General features: G+C 53.2%; 8 protein-coding genes across 8 annotated transcripts; 3 read left to right on the forward strand and 5 right to left on the reverse strand.

Moving 5' to 3' along the window:
* Positions 1 to 158: 158 nt before the first annotated feature.
* On the reverse strand, positions 159 to 2,206 carry CC1G_14031 (DNA dependent ATPase; the record flags this gene model as incomplete). Its single annotated transcript, XM_002911947.1, has 5 exons — positions 159 to 194; positions 224 to 1,420; positions 1,473 to 1,823; positions 1,874 to 2,046; positions 2,119 to 2,206. The coding sequence occupies 5 exons, from the start codon at positions 2,204 to 2,206 to the stop codon at positions 159 to 161; spliced, it is 1,845 nt and encodes a 614-aa protein (XP_002911993.1).
* Positions 2,207 to 2,756: 550 nt separating this feature from the next.
* On the reverse strand, positions 2,757 to 3,644 carry CC1G_14032 (hypothetical protein; the record flags this gene model as incomplete). Its single annotated transcript, XM_002911948.1, has 2 exons — positions 2,757 to 3,297; positions 3,361 to 3,644. 2 exons carry the CDS (start codon positions 3,642 to 3,644, stop codon positions 2,757 to 2,759), a joined length of 825 nt encoding a protein of 274 aa, XP_002911994.1.
* Positions 3,645 to 4,514: 870 nt separating this feature from the next.
* Positions 4,515 to 8,522, forward strand: CC1G_04830 (eukaryotic translation initiation factor 2C; the record flags this gene model as incomplete). Its single annotated transcript, XM_001840934.2, has 21 exons — positions 4,515 to 4,689; positions 4,780 to 4,902; positions 5,010 to 5,179; positions 5,232 to 5,332; positions 5,382 to 5,445; positions 5,495 to 5,986; positions 6,040 to 6,195; positions 6,249 to 6,389; positions 6,443 to 6,605; positions 6,662 to 6,836; positions 6,892 to 6,907; positions 6,962 to 7,041; positions 7,099 to 7,187; positions 7,248 to 7,405; positions 7,469 to 7,559; positions 7,610 to 7,651; positions 7,703 to 7,796; positions 7,864 to 8,023; positions 8,082 to 8,095; positions 8,152 to 8,240; positions 8,305 to 8,522. The coding sequence occupies 21 exons, from the start codon at positions 4,515 to 4,517 to the stop codon at positions 8,520 to 8,522; spliced, it is 2,811 nt and encodes a 936-aa protein (XP_001840986.2).
* Positions 8,523 to 8,916: 394 nt separating this feature from the next.
* CC1G_14033 (hypothetical protein) lies at positions 8,917 to 9,729 on the reverse strand (the record flags this gene model as incomplete). The annotated part of the gene is made up of 3 exons (XM_002911949.1): positions 8,917 to 9,054; positions 9,111 to 9,503; positions 9,628 to 9,729. 3 exons carry the CDS (start codon positions 9,727 to 9,729, stop codon positions 8,917 to 8,919), a joined length of 633 nt encoding a protein of 210 aa, XP_002911995.1.
* Positions 9,730 to 10,062: 333 nt separating this feature from the next.
* On the reverse strand, positions 10,063 to 11,758 carry CC1G_14034 (chromate transporter; the record flags this gene model as incomplete). The annotated part of the gene is made up of 2 exons (XM_002911950.1): positions 10,063 to 11,439; positions 11,495 to 11,758. 2 exons carry the CDS (start codon positions 11,756 to 11,758, stop codon positions 10,063 to 10,065), a joined length of 1,641 nt encoding a protein of 546 aa, XP_002911996.1.
* Positions 11,759 to 12,124: 366 nt separating this feature from the next.
* On the forward strand, positions 12,125 to 12,477 carry CC1G_04832 (hypothetical protein; the record flags this gene model as incomplete). Its single annotated transcript, XM_001840936.2, has 2 exons — positions 12,125 to 12,164; positions 12,236 to 12,477. 2 exons carry the CDS (start codon positions 12,125 to 12,127, stop codon positions 12,475 to 12,477), a joined length of 282 nt encoding a protein of 93 aa, XP_001840988.2.
* Positions 12,478 to 13,356: 879 nt separating this feature from the next.
* Positions 13,357 to 13,723, forward strand: CC1G_04833 (hypothetical protein; the record flags this gene model as incomplete). Its single annotated transcript, XM_001840937.1, has 2 exons — positions 13,357 to 13,386; positions 13,442 to 13,723. The coding sequence occupies 2 exons, from the start codon at positions 13,357 to 13,359 to the stop codon at positions 13,721 to 13,723; spliced, it is 312 nt and encodes a 103-aa protein (XP_001840989.1).
* Positions 13,724 to 14,560: 837 nt separating this feature from the next.
* Positions 14,561 to 15,076, reverse strand: CC1G_04834 (hypothetical protein; the record flags this gene model as incomplete). Its single annotated transcript, XM_001840938.2, has 4 exons — positions 14,561 to 14,674; positions 14,731 to 14,798; positions 14,945 to 14,970; positions 15,066 to 15,076. The coding sequence occupies 4 exons, from the start codon at positions 15,074 to 15,076 to the stop codon at positions 14,561 to 14,563; spliced, it is 219 nt and encodes a 72-aa protein (XP_001840990.2).
* Positions 15,077 to 15,156: the final 80 nt, after the last annotated feature.

Here is a 15,156-nt window from a genome sequence, read left to right on the forward strand (position 1 = left end):
ATAGATTTAGATGTCAAGAGAGCAGGATAGACTTCAGTTCATGCGAATAATATGCGACTCGACGCCATGCACCATCAAACCAGACTAATAAACCATCAGCAAGGGGTTCATTCAAGCAAACCAATGGACGCACCTTTCTTGGACATTGAGCCGTCACTCTATTGCACCCCCACACCTTCAGCTCCTGCAGCTGCCTACATCCACCACGCACGACCCCATTCACCTCCTCGCCTTCCAACCACGCCTTGATCACAAAGTCGTCCACATTCCGGCAGAATCCCACATCGAGCTTCCGCATCTCCTTCCCTAACCTGCCAATTGTTCGCAGAGCCGGCTCTTCAACGTCCTTGAAACCATTGATGTTCAAAACCTCCAACGTCTTGCCCGAGTGCTTCATAATCGCTTCAAGAGCTTTCGTACCGAGATCTGGGTTCCGGCTAATGTCGAGGTGGACGAGAGGTGGATTCTCCCAAGTCGAGAAAAACTCGCCAACGCCTTCGTCTGTGAGCTCGTTCAGGTGGGAGAGGTTCAGCGTATCGAGATGGTGGACGTGCGGAATCAGACCCTCTTTCAGGAGCCTATCCGTGATATCGTCGTGCTTCGCCACGTCCAAGCTCTTCAATGATCCCCCAACGGACTCTAGAAGCTGGATAATGGCGGCTTCGCTGCAGGACTCTCCTCCCGGACACGAGATGTCGAGGTAAGTCAGGCCTTCTCCCAGAGCGGCGAGTTCCTCCAAGAACACATCAGACATCTTGGCGAACTCTTTCAATCGCAACTCCTTCAACCCTGGACAGTGTTTCACCAGAGCTTTGATACACTCGAGGTCAAATCTGGGACTCTGGGTGATCAAAAAAGCTTCGAGGTTAGGATGAGATTTGGCGAATTCCTGCCACATGGGTGCACGGACGAGGAAAGGACCCAACAACTCGATGTGAGTGAGGGCGGGAAGCGAGGTACAGAAGACCTTGAACGCAGTATCGTCAAGCTGACCGCAAAAGTCGAGGCGAAGGGACGTGAGGTTGGGATTGAGATATACAAGCGTTTCGAACGCTGCAGGTGTTATATTCGTCGCGTCGTAGAAGGTCAGACGGGGGTTGGAGGCGTTATAGAATAATTTGGCGTTGTCGGGTGTCAAGGAGCGGTTCTTCGACATGGCCTTTGCGATGGCTTCCAGGTTCAGGGTACCAATGTCGCCCAGAGATTCGACGTCGTCGATGTGCTTGGTAACAAGCCTGATACAGATAGTGACGAGTGTGGGTAGTCGATTTTCGACGAAATGTGTAATCTCCCGCTTGTCTGCGGCAGTCTTGCGCTTCTTGGGGGCGGCTGGCTTTTTGAATGGGTCCTGGCCTGAGGACTTCGCACATACATGGCAGAGCCAGCCCGGTGGTGGGTTCGCAGTCATCGTGTACTTGGTCTACGGAATCATTCAGTCCGCAAATACAGGCCAAGACCAGAACACTACGCACCACAGTGAATTGTTTTTTACACCTCGCACAGTTCTCGAAACTACCTGGCGCAGGTTTGGACCCAGAGTTTGTCCACATCGCCTTAGACAGCGAGGTATAAGGGTCGTCGTCCTCGTCGTCGTAGTCATCATCGTCGTCCCCGCCCTTTCCTTTCTTCCCCTTCATCTTCTTCTTCTCTTCAGCTTTGAGTTTCGCTTCAGCCTTCTTTGACAGTTTGCGCTTCTTTGCTGGAGCAGGACTCTCGACAGCTTCCTGCTGCTCAGGCTCATTGTCCGTGGCCTCCTTCATCTCAACGTCGCCGTCGCCGTCTTCGTCTTCGTCGTCGAGATTGTCCGAGCCATACCCTGATACCTATAGAAAGTCAGGATATTGTACTGAAGCCGGTTAACATGTCGGAATACCCGTCGGCTCGCAGCTCTGGATGGCCTCCTCGACGGCGTCGACGTCGAGCTGCTTGCCTCTGGCTGGGCGTTGCTCGGGCCCGCCTGAGGCTGCCCGTCGCCTTGTTGACCATCGTCCTGTTGCTGGTCATCGTCCTGCTGTTGCTGCTGCTGGCGTGTCGCCGCTCGTCGCGCTATGGTTGCATGGGTAATCCCAGAATCCTATAAAAGCGCCCATTATGAGTCCGCCTTTTGTCTTTATGAACGGTGATGAAACCATGCCCTTAAGAACGCCGTCAATGCTGAGGTGGGCCCTCGGACGTTGTTGTGGTTCGCTGGTCGTCGTCTGCTCATTGCTGGTGGTCACCTGTGGTCGCTGTGTTCGTCGTCGTTGTCGTCGCGGCCGTCGTGCTGGTTGCAGTTATTGTTTGTCGTTGCGGTCACGGTTCGAGGTCAAAACCGATTTTGATGGCGCTGTCGCGTGCCAGCGGGACGCGAAAAATGTAATGAGCGCGTTTGAAACTCCGATTTTTGACTCGGTGTCCTTCGGGTCCGTTGTGTTTGGTTTTTGTGGGCGCTTTGGTCTCAGCACATCAGTCCCAGTTCTCAGGCAGCCTTTGCTTGAAAGGCCTTTCTCAGAGATTGAGGTTATTGGGCCTTGGTCTTTCGCTTTCAGGTCCCCACCAAGGCCAAGTCGGAGACCTTGGCGCCAAGGTTAGGTGATTAAGGGAGAATAGGGGCTTCGTCCTCGTCCAGCGCTCAGCACTGAATTCATCCAAGAAGAAGGGTGGCTTAAAGGAAGAAAGATAAATATAAATTCCCTGGCTAAAGTAATACAGAAACATGATCCCTAGCGTTCCAGTCACTGACCAACTAAAATAAAAACAACCAGTCGACGCCCGAATCAGTCTCTGGGAAGGCTCTTGAGCACAACGCCGTCCAGAATGGAATCCGGCGTGTGTATCCTCTCGTGTGGCGACTCGTATTCTGTATCTTGAGCGGTACGTTCATCTGCCTTCTCCTTGCTAGGCTCCGAAACTCCTCCAATGCAATCCTCTTTGACCGTTTCCAAGCTCGCGTCGGGAGCCAGTTCCGGGTCGTCCTTCAGCCCCTCCGAGTCTTCTTCCTCCGCATCCTCCAATACAGTCGACAGTTCTCCTTCGTTCTCCGAGTAATGGCCACTCACATAGTCCTTCTCATCGTCCTCCTCCAGTTCGTTCTCGTAATCCGATCCATAGACGCCGTCCGAGGACCACGCTTCATCGTCGAGTTCGAGTTCACCAAAGAGAGAGTCATTGCCTGACCCAGATGCGTCGAAGAACAGGTCATCGTCGGAATCAGAGTTCTCAGAATTGGATTCGAATTGGCGGGCGCGAAGGCCGAGGGCGGCGACGAGACGGGATGGTTGTGTGACCGACTTGTTCTTTGACCGCGCCGCGAAGATTCTAGGAGGCATTCATTCAATCTGCATCAGAAACTGAGCTCAAGAGCATCTAGTAAAGACTTACAACTCCGGATCGTCCTCTTCTCGTTTAACTGAAGGAAACTTGGACGGAAAGCCCAGAGGCGTACTCTGCCCAGCAGCATCATACACCGATCCACCGAACATCGCGGCCAATGGCGTGGGCGCTCCCGGCCGAGGAGGGATATCGTGGTCAAAGGCAGCCGACATCGGGGTCACGCATGTCTGGCCTTCGAACGTAAAGACACTTCGAGCGGGTGTCTTGGGTGTGCGAGGGACCATCGGGTGGAACTCCAGTGAAGGCATTTTAGTGATACCTTTGACGGACATGCTGGTGGGTGTAGAGTGACCTGTGCGGAACGTGATGAACGGTTAGCTCGGTGTAGACTCCTTGATGTGATATAAACCGAGTCGAGAAGTGGGGGTCTACCTTAGTTGATGTGGCCGTGGCGTTTGCGTTGAGAGGCGTTCTGATCTCCAGGATAGTAAATTTGGTTTCTGACCAAAGCCACTCGATTGGAACGGGTTCAAAGGCTCCTTTCCAGTAAAAGACGCAGGCTTATTTATACCCCTTTCACCTCTTCAGCCGTTTGAACCCTGTACTTGAAGCCATTGTTTTGTTGCCATCTTTCTGTTGCCCCATTGTGACCCGTTAATCCGAAAAGGAAGGCAGCCACACCGCTTTAGGCGCTCTTGGAATGGAGGTCACTGGATCATGACTTATCTACAGGAGATAATGAGAAGCGAACTCGCTCGGTTCTTGGACATCATACTTATGAACGTGAGGTATATGAAAGCTTCTGTGACATCAGAAGCGTAGTCTTCTGTTACTGCGCGCTGAGCCCGCAGCTATCTTCGATTGCCTCGTTTCTAGTCGATGTGAACGTGAGAAGGTGAAATCGAAACGAATCGTCCGGGAGACTAAGAGAAACATCTCAATTTCAGGGTATAGTTTACGCCTTTGTGCAAGATCTTACGTCGATCAGACCTCAGAAAGCCACCCGCAGGCCCACGAAGTGGCACAGACGAAACAAACGCGCCTCGAGAAGATAAAAGACAGGGGCACACTGCAACGCGTGACGGCAACAGACCCCGAACCGGATAAACCCGCATCTAATTCCCACAGACTAATTTCGGGTACAAAAGCAGGTGCTTGGCCAACGGGTTCTTTCCCAGATTCATTCGTCGCCCCTACTGAATATGCCTCCAAAATCTGTACCTGGAACTGGACTTGCCCGTGGTGGCCGTGGCGGCGGTCGCGGTGGTGGCGGCCGCGGCGGTGGACCCCCTGGACGTGGCGGGGGACCGCGAGGCGGGTCTGGTTCAGGTGCAAGTCGTGGCGGCAGTTCAGTCGGACCAACGTTGGTAACCCCTGGTGAGTTTTCTGACTTTAGAGCAGTCTTTGAATAGAAATATTGCTTTGGACGAATTTGTGACTCTTTTTTTGCGACCTTTTTTTCGAAAGCTGCCCACGTTACAACGATCGGTGTTCGACGACCGGATTATGGCCAAGCAGGTCGCGTTTTTAAGGTCCAAGTTAATTGCTTCCCTGCAACTTTGCCTCAATCGAAGATCCACCATTATGATGGTACGTCAGTCGTCTTTCCTGTGAGATGTGGTCACCGATCTGCCCTTTTTAGTTGGTAGGTAGCCTTTTTGGTTCAACTTGAGGCCTGGCTTCATACGGTTTTCCAGTCATCGACCCGTCGAACCTCCCGGCGAGGTTGAACATGGAAATCATCAAGATCTTACAGAACGATGTGGCTCCAAACATTTTCACCCCGCGCGTCGCCTACGACGGTCGAAAGAATATCTTCTCGGCGCACGCTCTGAAACTGACCGGGCCTGATGGCCTATCGCAAACTGTGACGATCCTCTGTTATCTGCCATTTGACTCGATCTGATGTAGAGCCACAGTTCAGCGTCCCCGTCGCGCAGGCCAACGGCGGCCCTAACCCCACGAGGGCACCGAAGGTGTACAATGTCAAGCTGACACACGCCAGCACGATCAACCCAGAGTGGGTTTCATTTACCGCTGGCCCGTCGCGTTTACTCAACGCCCAACAGACTTCTCGAACGTTTCATCCGTGGGCAGCAGTCCCATGATAATGAAGCCATTACAGCCATAACCGTACGTCTCTGCCCTCGCTTTGCATTTTCGCCACGCTAAGCGAGGATAGGCCTGCAACATTGCGCTTCGTATGGAACCGAACTTGAACTTCCCGTTCAACGTTCGTTCCTTCTTCATCGAGCAACTCGACAAACGCGATATCGGCTATGGTATCGAACTATGGCGCGGCCTCTTCCAATCCCTTCGCCCAGGAATCAGCAGAATGTTCGTCAACGTCGACATTGCAACCGGTATGATGTACAAGCGTGGCAGCCTCCTCGATCTTTGCCTGGAAGTTCTCGAGCGCGGCAACGACCCGAATTTCCTTGCCCCCAGCCTCGGTCTCCCCGATAACCAGCGCATCCGCGTTCAGCGCTTCATCGCAGGTGTCAACGTCATCGTCCAAACCACTGGTGGAAGGAAGCGCGTCGTTCGATCTCTCACGAAGCAGTCTGCAGACCAAATCACCTTCGACCACAACGGGCGGACTATCACCGTTGCACAGTACTTCCAAGCCCAGCTGGGTCGCCCGCTTCGTTTCCCGAAACTCATCTGTGCTGAGGTAAGTCTGGCCTCTGTTATTTTTCGTGACGATGTTGATGATTGGTGGTGCAGGTTGGAAAGAATGCCATCGTCCCGCTTGAAGTTTGCACGGTCGTGCCCGGGCAGATCATCCGCAAGCAAATCCCGCCGCATAAAACCACTGATGTGCTCAACTTTGCGACGAAGAAACCTCAAGAACGATTCGAAATCATTCGACGGGGTACTCAGGTAAGCGTCACCTTGATCAAGTATTCATATCGTCCTCAATCGCGTGTTCGCAGTACCTCCAGTACGGCCAGTCTGAGTACATCCGATCTTTCGGCATGTCGGTCACCACAGCTGGAGGCCCTCTCGAAGTCCCTGCCCGCAAACTTAACCCGCCCAGGTTGAACTATGGCAGAGGAAGCAAAGACGCGACCATCGTGAGTCACTCATCACTTCATTAATCGCTGGGCCCTCATGGAATTCGTACCAGGTGCCTCGCGACGGTTCATGGAACATGGCTGGAACACGAGTCTTCAAGCCTTGCGCTCCCATCAAGCAATGGGTCATGGTCGTCTACGAATCCGAGCGCCGATTCAACCAGGAAGCGTGCCGCAATGTCATACAGGGCCTCGTCGGCGAAGCAAAGAAAATGGGTGAGCGGGAATCTTGTCGTGTTTCCGGCGGTACGCAGATCCTGATAGCTGAGTAGGCATGACCTTCGAGCACGCCAACCCGGTTGTGAAGTATAAATCACCTGGACCGCATGTATCCAAGCAGCTCGACGAGGTCGGAAGGGAGGTATTTCAGCAGACTAAGATCCCGCCCACGCTGGTTGTCGTCATTCTCCCTGAAGGTGGTGATGAAATCTATACATCCGTCAAACAGTGAGTCAATTACTTCTTGTCTCTTCGATGAACCTCGCTCATGTGTATTCTCTAGTTTCGGCGACATTGTCGTAAGTGTTCTGTCGAGATCCGACCTTTCACCTGCGATCTGAGCTTTACGACAGCGCGGGGTAGCGACGCAATGTCTGATTGGGCGGAAGTGCTCGCGAGCACGTCCCCAGTACTGGGCCAACGTTCTCCTGAAGTACGTTCTTCCTTTGGTCTCTCGGGGCGTGTCGTCACTGACATCTCTCCTGCTTAGGGTCAACGTCAAGTTGGGAGGCATCAACTCGATCATCGACCCTTCAGGATCTCCATTGGCTGACCCAGCCAACCCTACCGTCGTTATGGGTGCGTAAATGTTTAATGAACCTCATCTTCCCGGTTTTGGTCAGCTTACACGCGTGCCAGGCGCCGATGTTATCCACCCAGCGCCGGGATCGGAGGGCCGACCCTCATTCACCGCCCTCGTCTCCAGTGTCGACACCCACGCTACGAAATATATCGCTTGCAACAACGTTCAGGAGGGGCGAACGGAAATCATCGAAGACCTTGAAGCGATGGTTGAGGTAAGTGTTTCCTCCCCCTAGTTCTTTGCTCGTCTGACGACGCTATGCTCTTGTTCATTACAGAATGGTTTGACGAATTACATCGACTACCGACGCGAAGTGGAGAGGGCTGGGCCAAACATGCTGAAGCCGAAGCGCTTGATCTTCTTCAGGGGTAGGTCGTTCTCGGGATGGGATCGTTCTGTGCTAATGAAATTCTGCTAGACGGTGTTTCTGAGGGCGAATTCGCCAAGGTTTTGCAGAATGGTAATCACTTACCTGTCCACTTTCTGACACTGTCTGACGTCCTCCGTTTAGAACTACCGCTCATCAAAGCTGCCCTCGCCAAAAAGGGCTTGGACAAGTACACCAAGGTCACCCTTGTCGTCGTTGGTAAACGACACCACATTCGGTGAGTAACCTACCGCATTCTTCGTCCTTTCTTTGCTCGCCTTGCTGATTGATTTTCCTGCTTGAAGATTCAACCCCCTCACCGACGCCGATAGGTCTGGCAATGCGCCCGCTGGAACTGTTGTCGATCGCGAAATCGCCCACCCCACCGAGTTTGACTACTACCTCTTGAGTCAGGGAGGGTTGTTGGGTACCAGTAGGCCGTCGCACTACTCAGTGTTGTACGATGTAAGTGTATCTTGTCCTGGAATTTGTGGCCTTGACGCTGATATGTCCGATCTTTCAGGAAAACGGCTTCAAGTGAGCTTTCGTGTCGTCCTGATTCTGCGATATTTGCTAACCTAGTACAACTCCAGCTCGGACGCGATGCAGGGTATTTCGTACGCGCTCTGCCACGTCTACGCGCGTGCCACCCGTTCCGTTTCCATCCCGGCTCCCGTTTACTGTACGTCCAATCTCTTTTTCTCTTTTTCTCGTCCTCGCGTTCTCATCATGTTCGCGCTCCTCAGATGCCGACATCGTCTGCGCTAGAGCCAAGACCCACTACGACCCTCAAGGCCGCCATTTGCTCGCCGATACTGCTACGCAAACCAGTGGAGGTGCCGCCTCCATGCTCGAAAGTTTCAAGCAGAACTTTATGCCATTGTCGAGGTATGCTCAGAGGAACATGTATTTCTCTGTAAGTCTTTTCCACGTTGATTCCGTTGAGCTTGGAAGAGGATACTGATTTGCGTACGCTGTTTAGTGAACGTTCAATGGTGGACTGTGGTTGGTGCTTCTGTCCTTTCCTCGTTCGTTGCCCTTCGTTCTCTCGTAGTTGCCTGTTTGTACTTTTAGTATCGTCGCTTTGTCTGTTCCCTTCGCTTTCGTTTGTTGCACTCTCTGGTCAATCATGTGTCGAAAAATTAATAACAATCGTGTATTTTTTAACCGTTCAACCAAGGATTCAGACCGAAAGCACTACCGACACAAAAGCGGAGAAGACCAGGCGGCCCAGGGTGGGGTGTGCCATCTGCGCTTGCGATAGCTCGGTCGGTAGGTCGATCGAGTTCAATATTGCTACTGTATCTAAGTATGTCCAGTGTATACATTCCAATAGTATGTGATGCAATTGGTGCAATTTACTCCAAAATATCATTGTCAGCTGCACTTTGGCACGGAGAGTCGACGTCGGCGGCAGCTTGGGGGAATAGGATTGACCAGATCTCTTCCAGCGGTATATCCTCCGGGAAATTGTTTCGAGCTTCCTTGATAGTTCTCTGAATACAAGGCTAGAAGTTACTTTATGGTATCAAGAATGCAAGGGTACACACACCTCAAGAAGATTCCTTCCACCTGGGTGCTTTATGATCCCCTTCTGCTCGATGGCCAAAAGCGCGGGAAGGATGAGATCGACTTCCGGGAGCTCGTTCCAAACGATGGCATCGTAACCCCATGCCAGAAGGTGGAGGCATGCATGAATGGCCTTCATCTCTTCCCTCTCCGGTGTGGCATCTGGATCGACACCTTCGTCGGGAAATTGCAAGCCAGAGCTTATCTCCCCTGACTGCTGATACGAGCGTAGGAGGCCACTTCGGGTACAGGCGCCGGAGACCAGGGCACCCACGAGATAGCCATTCTCCGGGTGGATGCTGGTGTCGAAGTTGATTACGTTGAATGTGGAGGTGATCATGTCCAGCACACACTCGTACAGGATGCGCCCTTCAGACTGGCCCCCACTCGTAGTCAACGATATGGGGGAAGTTGGGAGATTTACCGACGGTGTCCAACGTTGTGGCAACCGAGAGGGCCCTCCCCGGGTGACGAGCAACATATGGTGGAAAGGCACATACGAACTCGTTTACCACCCACCACTCTGGCTTAGCTTTGATCTGGGCCAGGATTTGGTCTGGAGCATCGTCTGCAGCGAAGACTGAGAGGATTTCTTCAGACATCTTGTAGAGAGCGTTGTGAATCTGAACTGAACGCGGTGACAGTATATATGGCGCTACCGTCAACGGTTTTCTCAGGAGCTGTACACCTGTGTGTGTTCGCTTGTCAGTAGGGAAACAGCCTTTCACAAAGAACACACAATTAACTGAATGTGACAGTTCGGACTCGTGTTCAGTGGGCGGCCGTTACAGAGAACCCGACAGGCAACGTTCACCCATTTTTCACGGTTAACCGGCCCCTTCCCCCTGAAGCTCCGCTTTGAAAAGGACATCAGTATCTAATCGGAAAACGTTCCGACCGATGCATTACAAAACTTAACTAAAAACTATTCGAACCTACTGACTGACAACGCCATACCACGCCAAACCAGCCACGCCGCCCAGCATGATGGCGACAGGCGGTGGTACCGAGAACCACTCGACACCGGTAAAGGTGGAGGCAGCGACGACCAGCCACCAAGGTTCCTTCCCCAGACTGACCCCCCGGTTGGAGTCGACCGTCAAGAACCCAATCTCCCAAAGACGGTAAACGGCTGTGAAGACCAGGCCGACGGCTCCCGCGTTTACGCCCCTCAGCAATGAGGTGACAATGGGCTTCGAGCGCAAGGCTCTCCAGATCGACTGGAACCCAACCGAAAGCCAGATTCCAGGGGTGAAAATGCCGATGAAAGCGAGCAGAGCGCCCACGAACATCATCCCAGGCGACTTGCTCCCGCCGTCGCTCAACACAGCCAACGCGCCGAGGTAGACCGCAAAGTTGAAGTTGGGACCTGGCATGGCCTGGATGATGGCGAGGCCGAGCAGAAAGTCGCGTGGGGAGACCCAGCCGGGTTCGACTACGTATTCGCGGAGGAGGGGGATGACGACGGGTCCGCCGCCGAAGATGATGGTGCCTGCGAGGAACATGTTGTTGAAGAGGGCGAGGAGGAGGGGTGGGGTGTCGAGTGTGCCGCGGACGACCATGAGGGCTGTGAAGGCGGCCCAGAAGAGGACGATGAGCGCCAGCCCGTATTTGACGGGGATGCCGTGCCCTTTGAGCTCGTGTTTTGGAGTGGGCGTTGGAGAGGCTGATTTGGCGGATTGCGCGCCGTCGGCCGTGCTGGTGCGTTCTACCAATTCGATGTCGGACCCGTTCGTCTGTGGCTGTCGGCGGTGGAGAGATGAGGCTGCATCGGCTTTCATGTCTGTTTCATGGTGGTTGGATGTGGTCGGGCTTGCCATGCCGTTTTCAGCGAGGGGTTCTGGGGTGATGGAAGGGTTGGTTACTCGTTTGCGCCTTTCCTTGAATCGTGCAATGGAGCCGCGTAGCCACATGTCCCAGACGACGGTGACGATACCAGCGATGACCATGAGTACGGGGAAGTACCAGAGGGCATTGTAGCACATTCCTGCGCAGGCACCCATGACGACGAGGAGTCGAGTGACCTGGTCGGTGATGGCTTTCCGTGAAAGCTGGACGGCGGCCAAGGCGATGATACCGACGGTGGCAGCGTTGAGGCCGGAGAGGAGGGCGTATACGGGCTCTGGAAGGACTGTGGAGATCCTTTGTACTCCCAACGCCAGCCCGTACATTGCAATGCCTGCAGGAAGGGACCACAGTAGGAATACGAAGATGGCAGGCAACAATCCAGCATGGATTTGGGCTATTGTGAACAGCATCTTGGTTGATCCTGGCCCCGGTAGGGCCTGGCAAATCGCAAATATTTCCTGGTACTGTTGAGGAAATTAGAACTGGTTACTCGACTTACTCGGAAGATTATCGACTCACCGTCTGCTCGTCGATCCACGGTGTCTTGCCCATCCCTTCTACGAACCTCCTGTGGAAGATCTGGAAATGGACGGGTGGTCCGCCAAAGCCAATAAACCCAAGATCGAACGTCCTGCAAAGGACATCCCAAAGTCGTGTCGATAGTTTGGAGGTGTTGGCCTGGTATGCCTGGTCCCCATTGGCCCTGTCGTAGTCCTCAGCGTCGTCCGGTGTTCGCCCTATCGCCCGCTGGATACCACGGTTAACCAACGCTGAGAAAGACATTGTGTGGCAGTGGAAGGGGTGTGGTGAAGCCTGTCTTCAGCTGCATCGTCGACAGATAAATCAACGGTCGTGTGCCCTACGCATTCGTCGGTCCCGCAGAACCCCACGAACGTGCCAAGCAAGTATCGCACGTGGCTTCCCCTGCACGATCGGATGCAATAGCGCGGGCGCTTATTGAAGCATTTCGAGAAATCGAATACGATCATCCCATTTCCGCACCGCTCGGGTGAGTCTACTGACATGTGTACACATAATGCCTGAAAATGTGCGACTATTTAACCAGAGTGGCCAATCGCCTCAACAGAACTCACCTAATGCCTTCAGACGATAGAGTCTTTGTTGTGTTCGCCGCGGAAGATGCTTCCGATGAGCAAATCCTCGCAATCGCAGCCGAGCCAGAGTGGTGGTTAGTAAACGGGTTCGCATGTGCGGTTCCAGCATGCATTTCTCTTGACCCAGAGAGGGCTCTCTCGTTAGCCACAACGTTGGATGCCGTCGGGAAATCTCCCGACTTCCCCGATATCGTCGACTATGAATGGGGCCAGTCGGAAGGGCGCATCCTGTACCAGTGTGTGCTTTACATGGTCATGTCAACATTCAGCGTGATAGAACCGACGCCAGCATCCACCCGGAGAAAGTGTATCTCGTGGGCGCCCTGGTCTCCGGAGCCTGTGCCCGAAGTGGCCTCGTACGCTCGCATTGGCAAGCAGGGAAGATAGTAAGCTCTGACTTGCAGTTCCCCGACCCGACGAAGGCACAATATACCAGAGAGGGAAGAGATGAAGGCCATTCATGCGTGTCTCCACCTCCTGGAATGGGGATGTGACGATGCCATCGTTCGGAAATGTTTTAATAGAAACAGGTTCAGTGCCAGGAGCCTAAACATTGGCCTCGATAAAACCATTAGATTTGATAAGCAATTGTACCAGGATGATTGCCCATTGGAGAGGGAGAATAGGTCGTTGAGTCTGTCGTATTGGTTGGTTCTATCTACCCTGTATGTCTACGTGCTCGCTGTAGTCTACGGATTATGTAATCTGATCTAATCTAATCGTCTGTGTGTGTCTCTATGCTCGTCTAAGAGTGCTCTAGTCTAAGTAAGTTGGAGTAGTGCCTTTGGGCACTACTCCACCATACAAGCGATCCATGAAAACCAATGTCCTCACCGGTCTAGGCGACGCCGCGTCGAGACGCGTGAAACCCGGAATAGGGCTCTCGAACGCGCGCGCTGATATTACCACCGCGTCAATCGGAGCATTTTGATGGAAGTCGAAGCCCCAGCCACCATTTCGCTGCCCTGCCTTCGACTGACAAGAAAGGATTTCGAGGATCTTAGGCCTGAGAATCATGATTTTCGATGCTTCTCTGTCTCTCGACGTCCAATTGTTGGATTGGAAAGGCTTCGTAAAACCTTCGAGCGGGGCAGTTTCCACCTTTCACCGCACTTGGGAGTACATGGAGCCCTCGATGAAATCGAAGGCCTGTGATGCAGCACTGGCAGAGTTCCAAGGCGATAACGTAGGGTGCTCAGTGCACTATGGCGGAGTGTGCGGAGTGCCCAGAAGCTCCCGGAAGTCCTTTATTGCATCGATGCGGCCATGGAATCTAGCAGTGATGGGTTGCTACATGTGAGTTCAATGTTCCTCTACAAACTTTCATTGTTCTTGACATATTGGCCTTCAGTACAACTTGAACTACATCGAAGCGGTTCAGAAGGGGCCACCATCGTCAAGTTTGTCAGGTTTCGGTGACTGGCTGAGTGATGTTGCCCTCCCCGACGGCTTCACCATCTGTTGTGCGGCCTCAGGCGCTAATCGCACCTTCCGCGAGAAGCAAATTTCCTTCTGGAATCTGCTTCGAAGCTTCTCTCGAGCAAAGAAGCGAAGGTCCTCTGTCGCAAAGCAAATAAATTCCCTCGGTGCAGCCGAAGACAAGGACCCCGTGTCAGAGGTGGTCCTACTATGATTAGCGATTTCGTCTAGCGTTGTTTACCTGTATCTAGACCGTTCTGTCTGTGAATGGCTTCTCTTACTCAGGGCATCCGGGCGACTGGTAACTTTGGTCTTCGATCCTATTTATAGGCTTGCGCGAATGAATGGAGGACGCTATGGGGGGAGGTTCCATCATGGTCGCCCATTCAACCCTATTCAACCGCTCGTGGTCGGAATCTAAATCGCGTCTTCTGCACGCCCTGGCAATGGTGAATCCCCGGAATGTTGACGGGTTTCTCCTCATTCTAGTCGTTTCGTTAAGCCTATCAGCTGACCCTTTCCTGGATCACCTTTGTAACGACGAGGAAGACCCTGTGAACAAGTCGGCATGTTATCTCTGGGAGGACGGGGTCAGGTTCTTGCGCCTTGCGCGAAGATCATGCCGTGGGTGCTAGGTTCGACCTTGTGTCTAATCCTGCTGAGAATCCCGATGTTGCAGATGTCTCGCCGGACCCTTGTCAGTCTGTGGATGTGAGGACTAGTATCGCAGAATGCCCAGGCGCTTCTTTCGAGATGGCACAAACCGATGCCGATTGTGGTTGCGTCGGATACCCCGATCCCCATGTATCTTACATATCTCTTATCCAGAATGCTTCACTGCAGATTAGAACATCGACAGGTTGCGCAATAATGAGTTTTTGGTGCCCGTTTAAGCCGTTCTACTACTTCCTTGCTCCTTCCAAGCATTTCAAGGATCTTCGTTACGCCGGACAGTGCTCCGCTGAGCGTCGGTGGTTGCCGCATATCGTGTTTGGTTCCCATGGCTTTGGCCGCTGGAGCATTCGGCCCAATGACGATTGATGGAGCTCTTCTACTTTTTGCCATCGTCCGAACCTCCGTTCTCAAATTCCTCGGCTTCGTAGCGCTCAATGTGTCCGCAACGGACGTCCGCGATGTCGTAGATTTCAGTGGCTCCGTCAGAGGTCTGTGAAGTCTGCTTGTCGGTACGTGAGACGATGTGATTGACAAACGGTTGCTCACAGCTTGAAGTGATGTGAATGTAAAGGAGACTAGGGGTCTAACCTCATTGGGTTTCTGCAACAATGCAGCTGTTGGTGTTGAGCGCCCGACATTCCAAATTGGGTTCCGTCCGCTCCAGTGGCGGCGAGGAGCACGAGTCCGTGTTTTTCGATTGAAACAGCCTCCTTCCTGATCCACAAACGTCAAGAAACAGCGGAAGGGAGTGTGCACATACCCCAGGGAGCCATATGGTTCAGCCTGCTGGTTAAATCCTCCGATAAGCTTGACTTCCGTCATTCAAGCTTGTCCATTGGTTTGTTGGCCGGGATAAGGCTCAGGCGGCCAGTCGACCCCACCTTCCCCGCATTTCCCCGCCGATCCGAGAGCCTTGGCGGTGTGTGACAGAAAGGAGCTCCGATTGCCATGGCTGATAATAGGTAAAGCCCC

Source organism: Coprinopsis cinerea, assembly GCF_000182895.1.
Source record: "Coprinopsis cinerea okayama7#130 chromosome 2 map unlocalized cont3.2, whole genome shotgun sequence".
Classification (NCBI taxonomy): Eukaryota; Fungi; Basidiomycota; class Agaricomycetes; order Agaricales; family Psathyrellaceae; genus Coprinopsis; species Coprinopsis cinerea.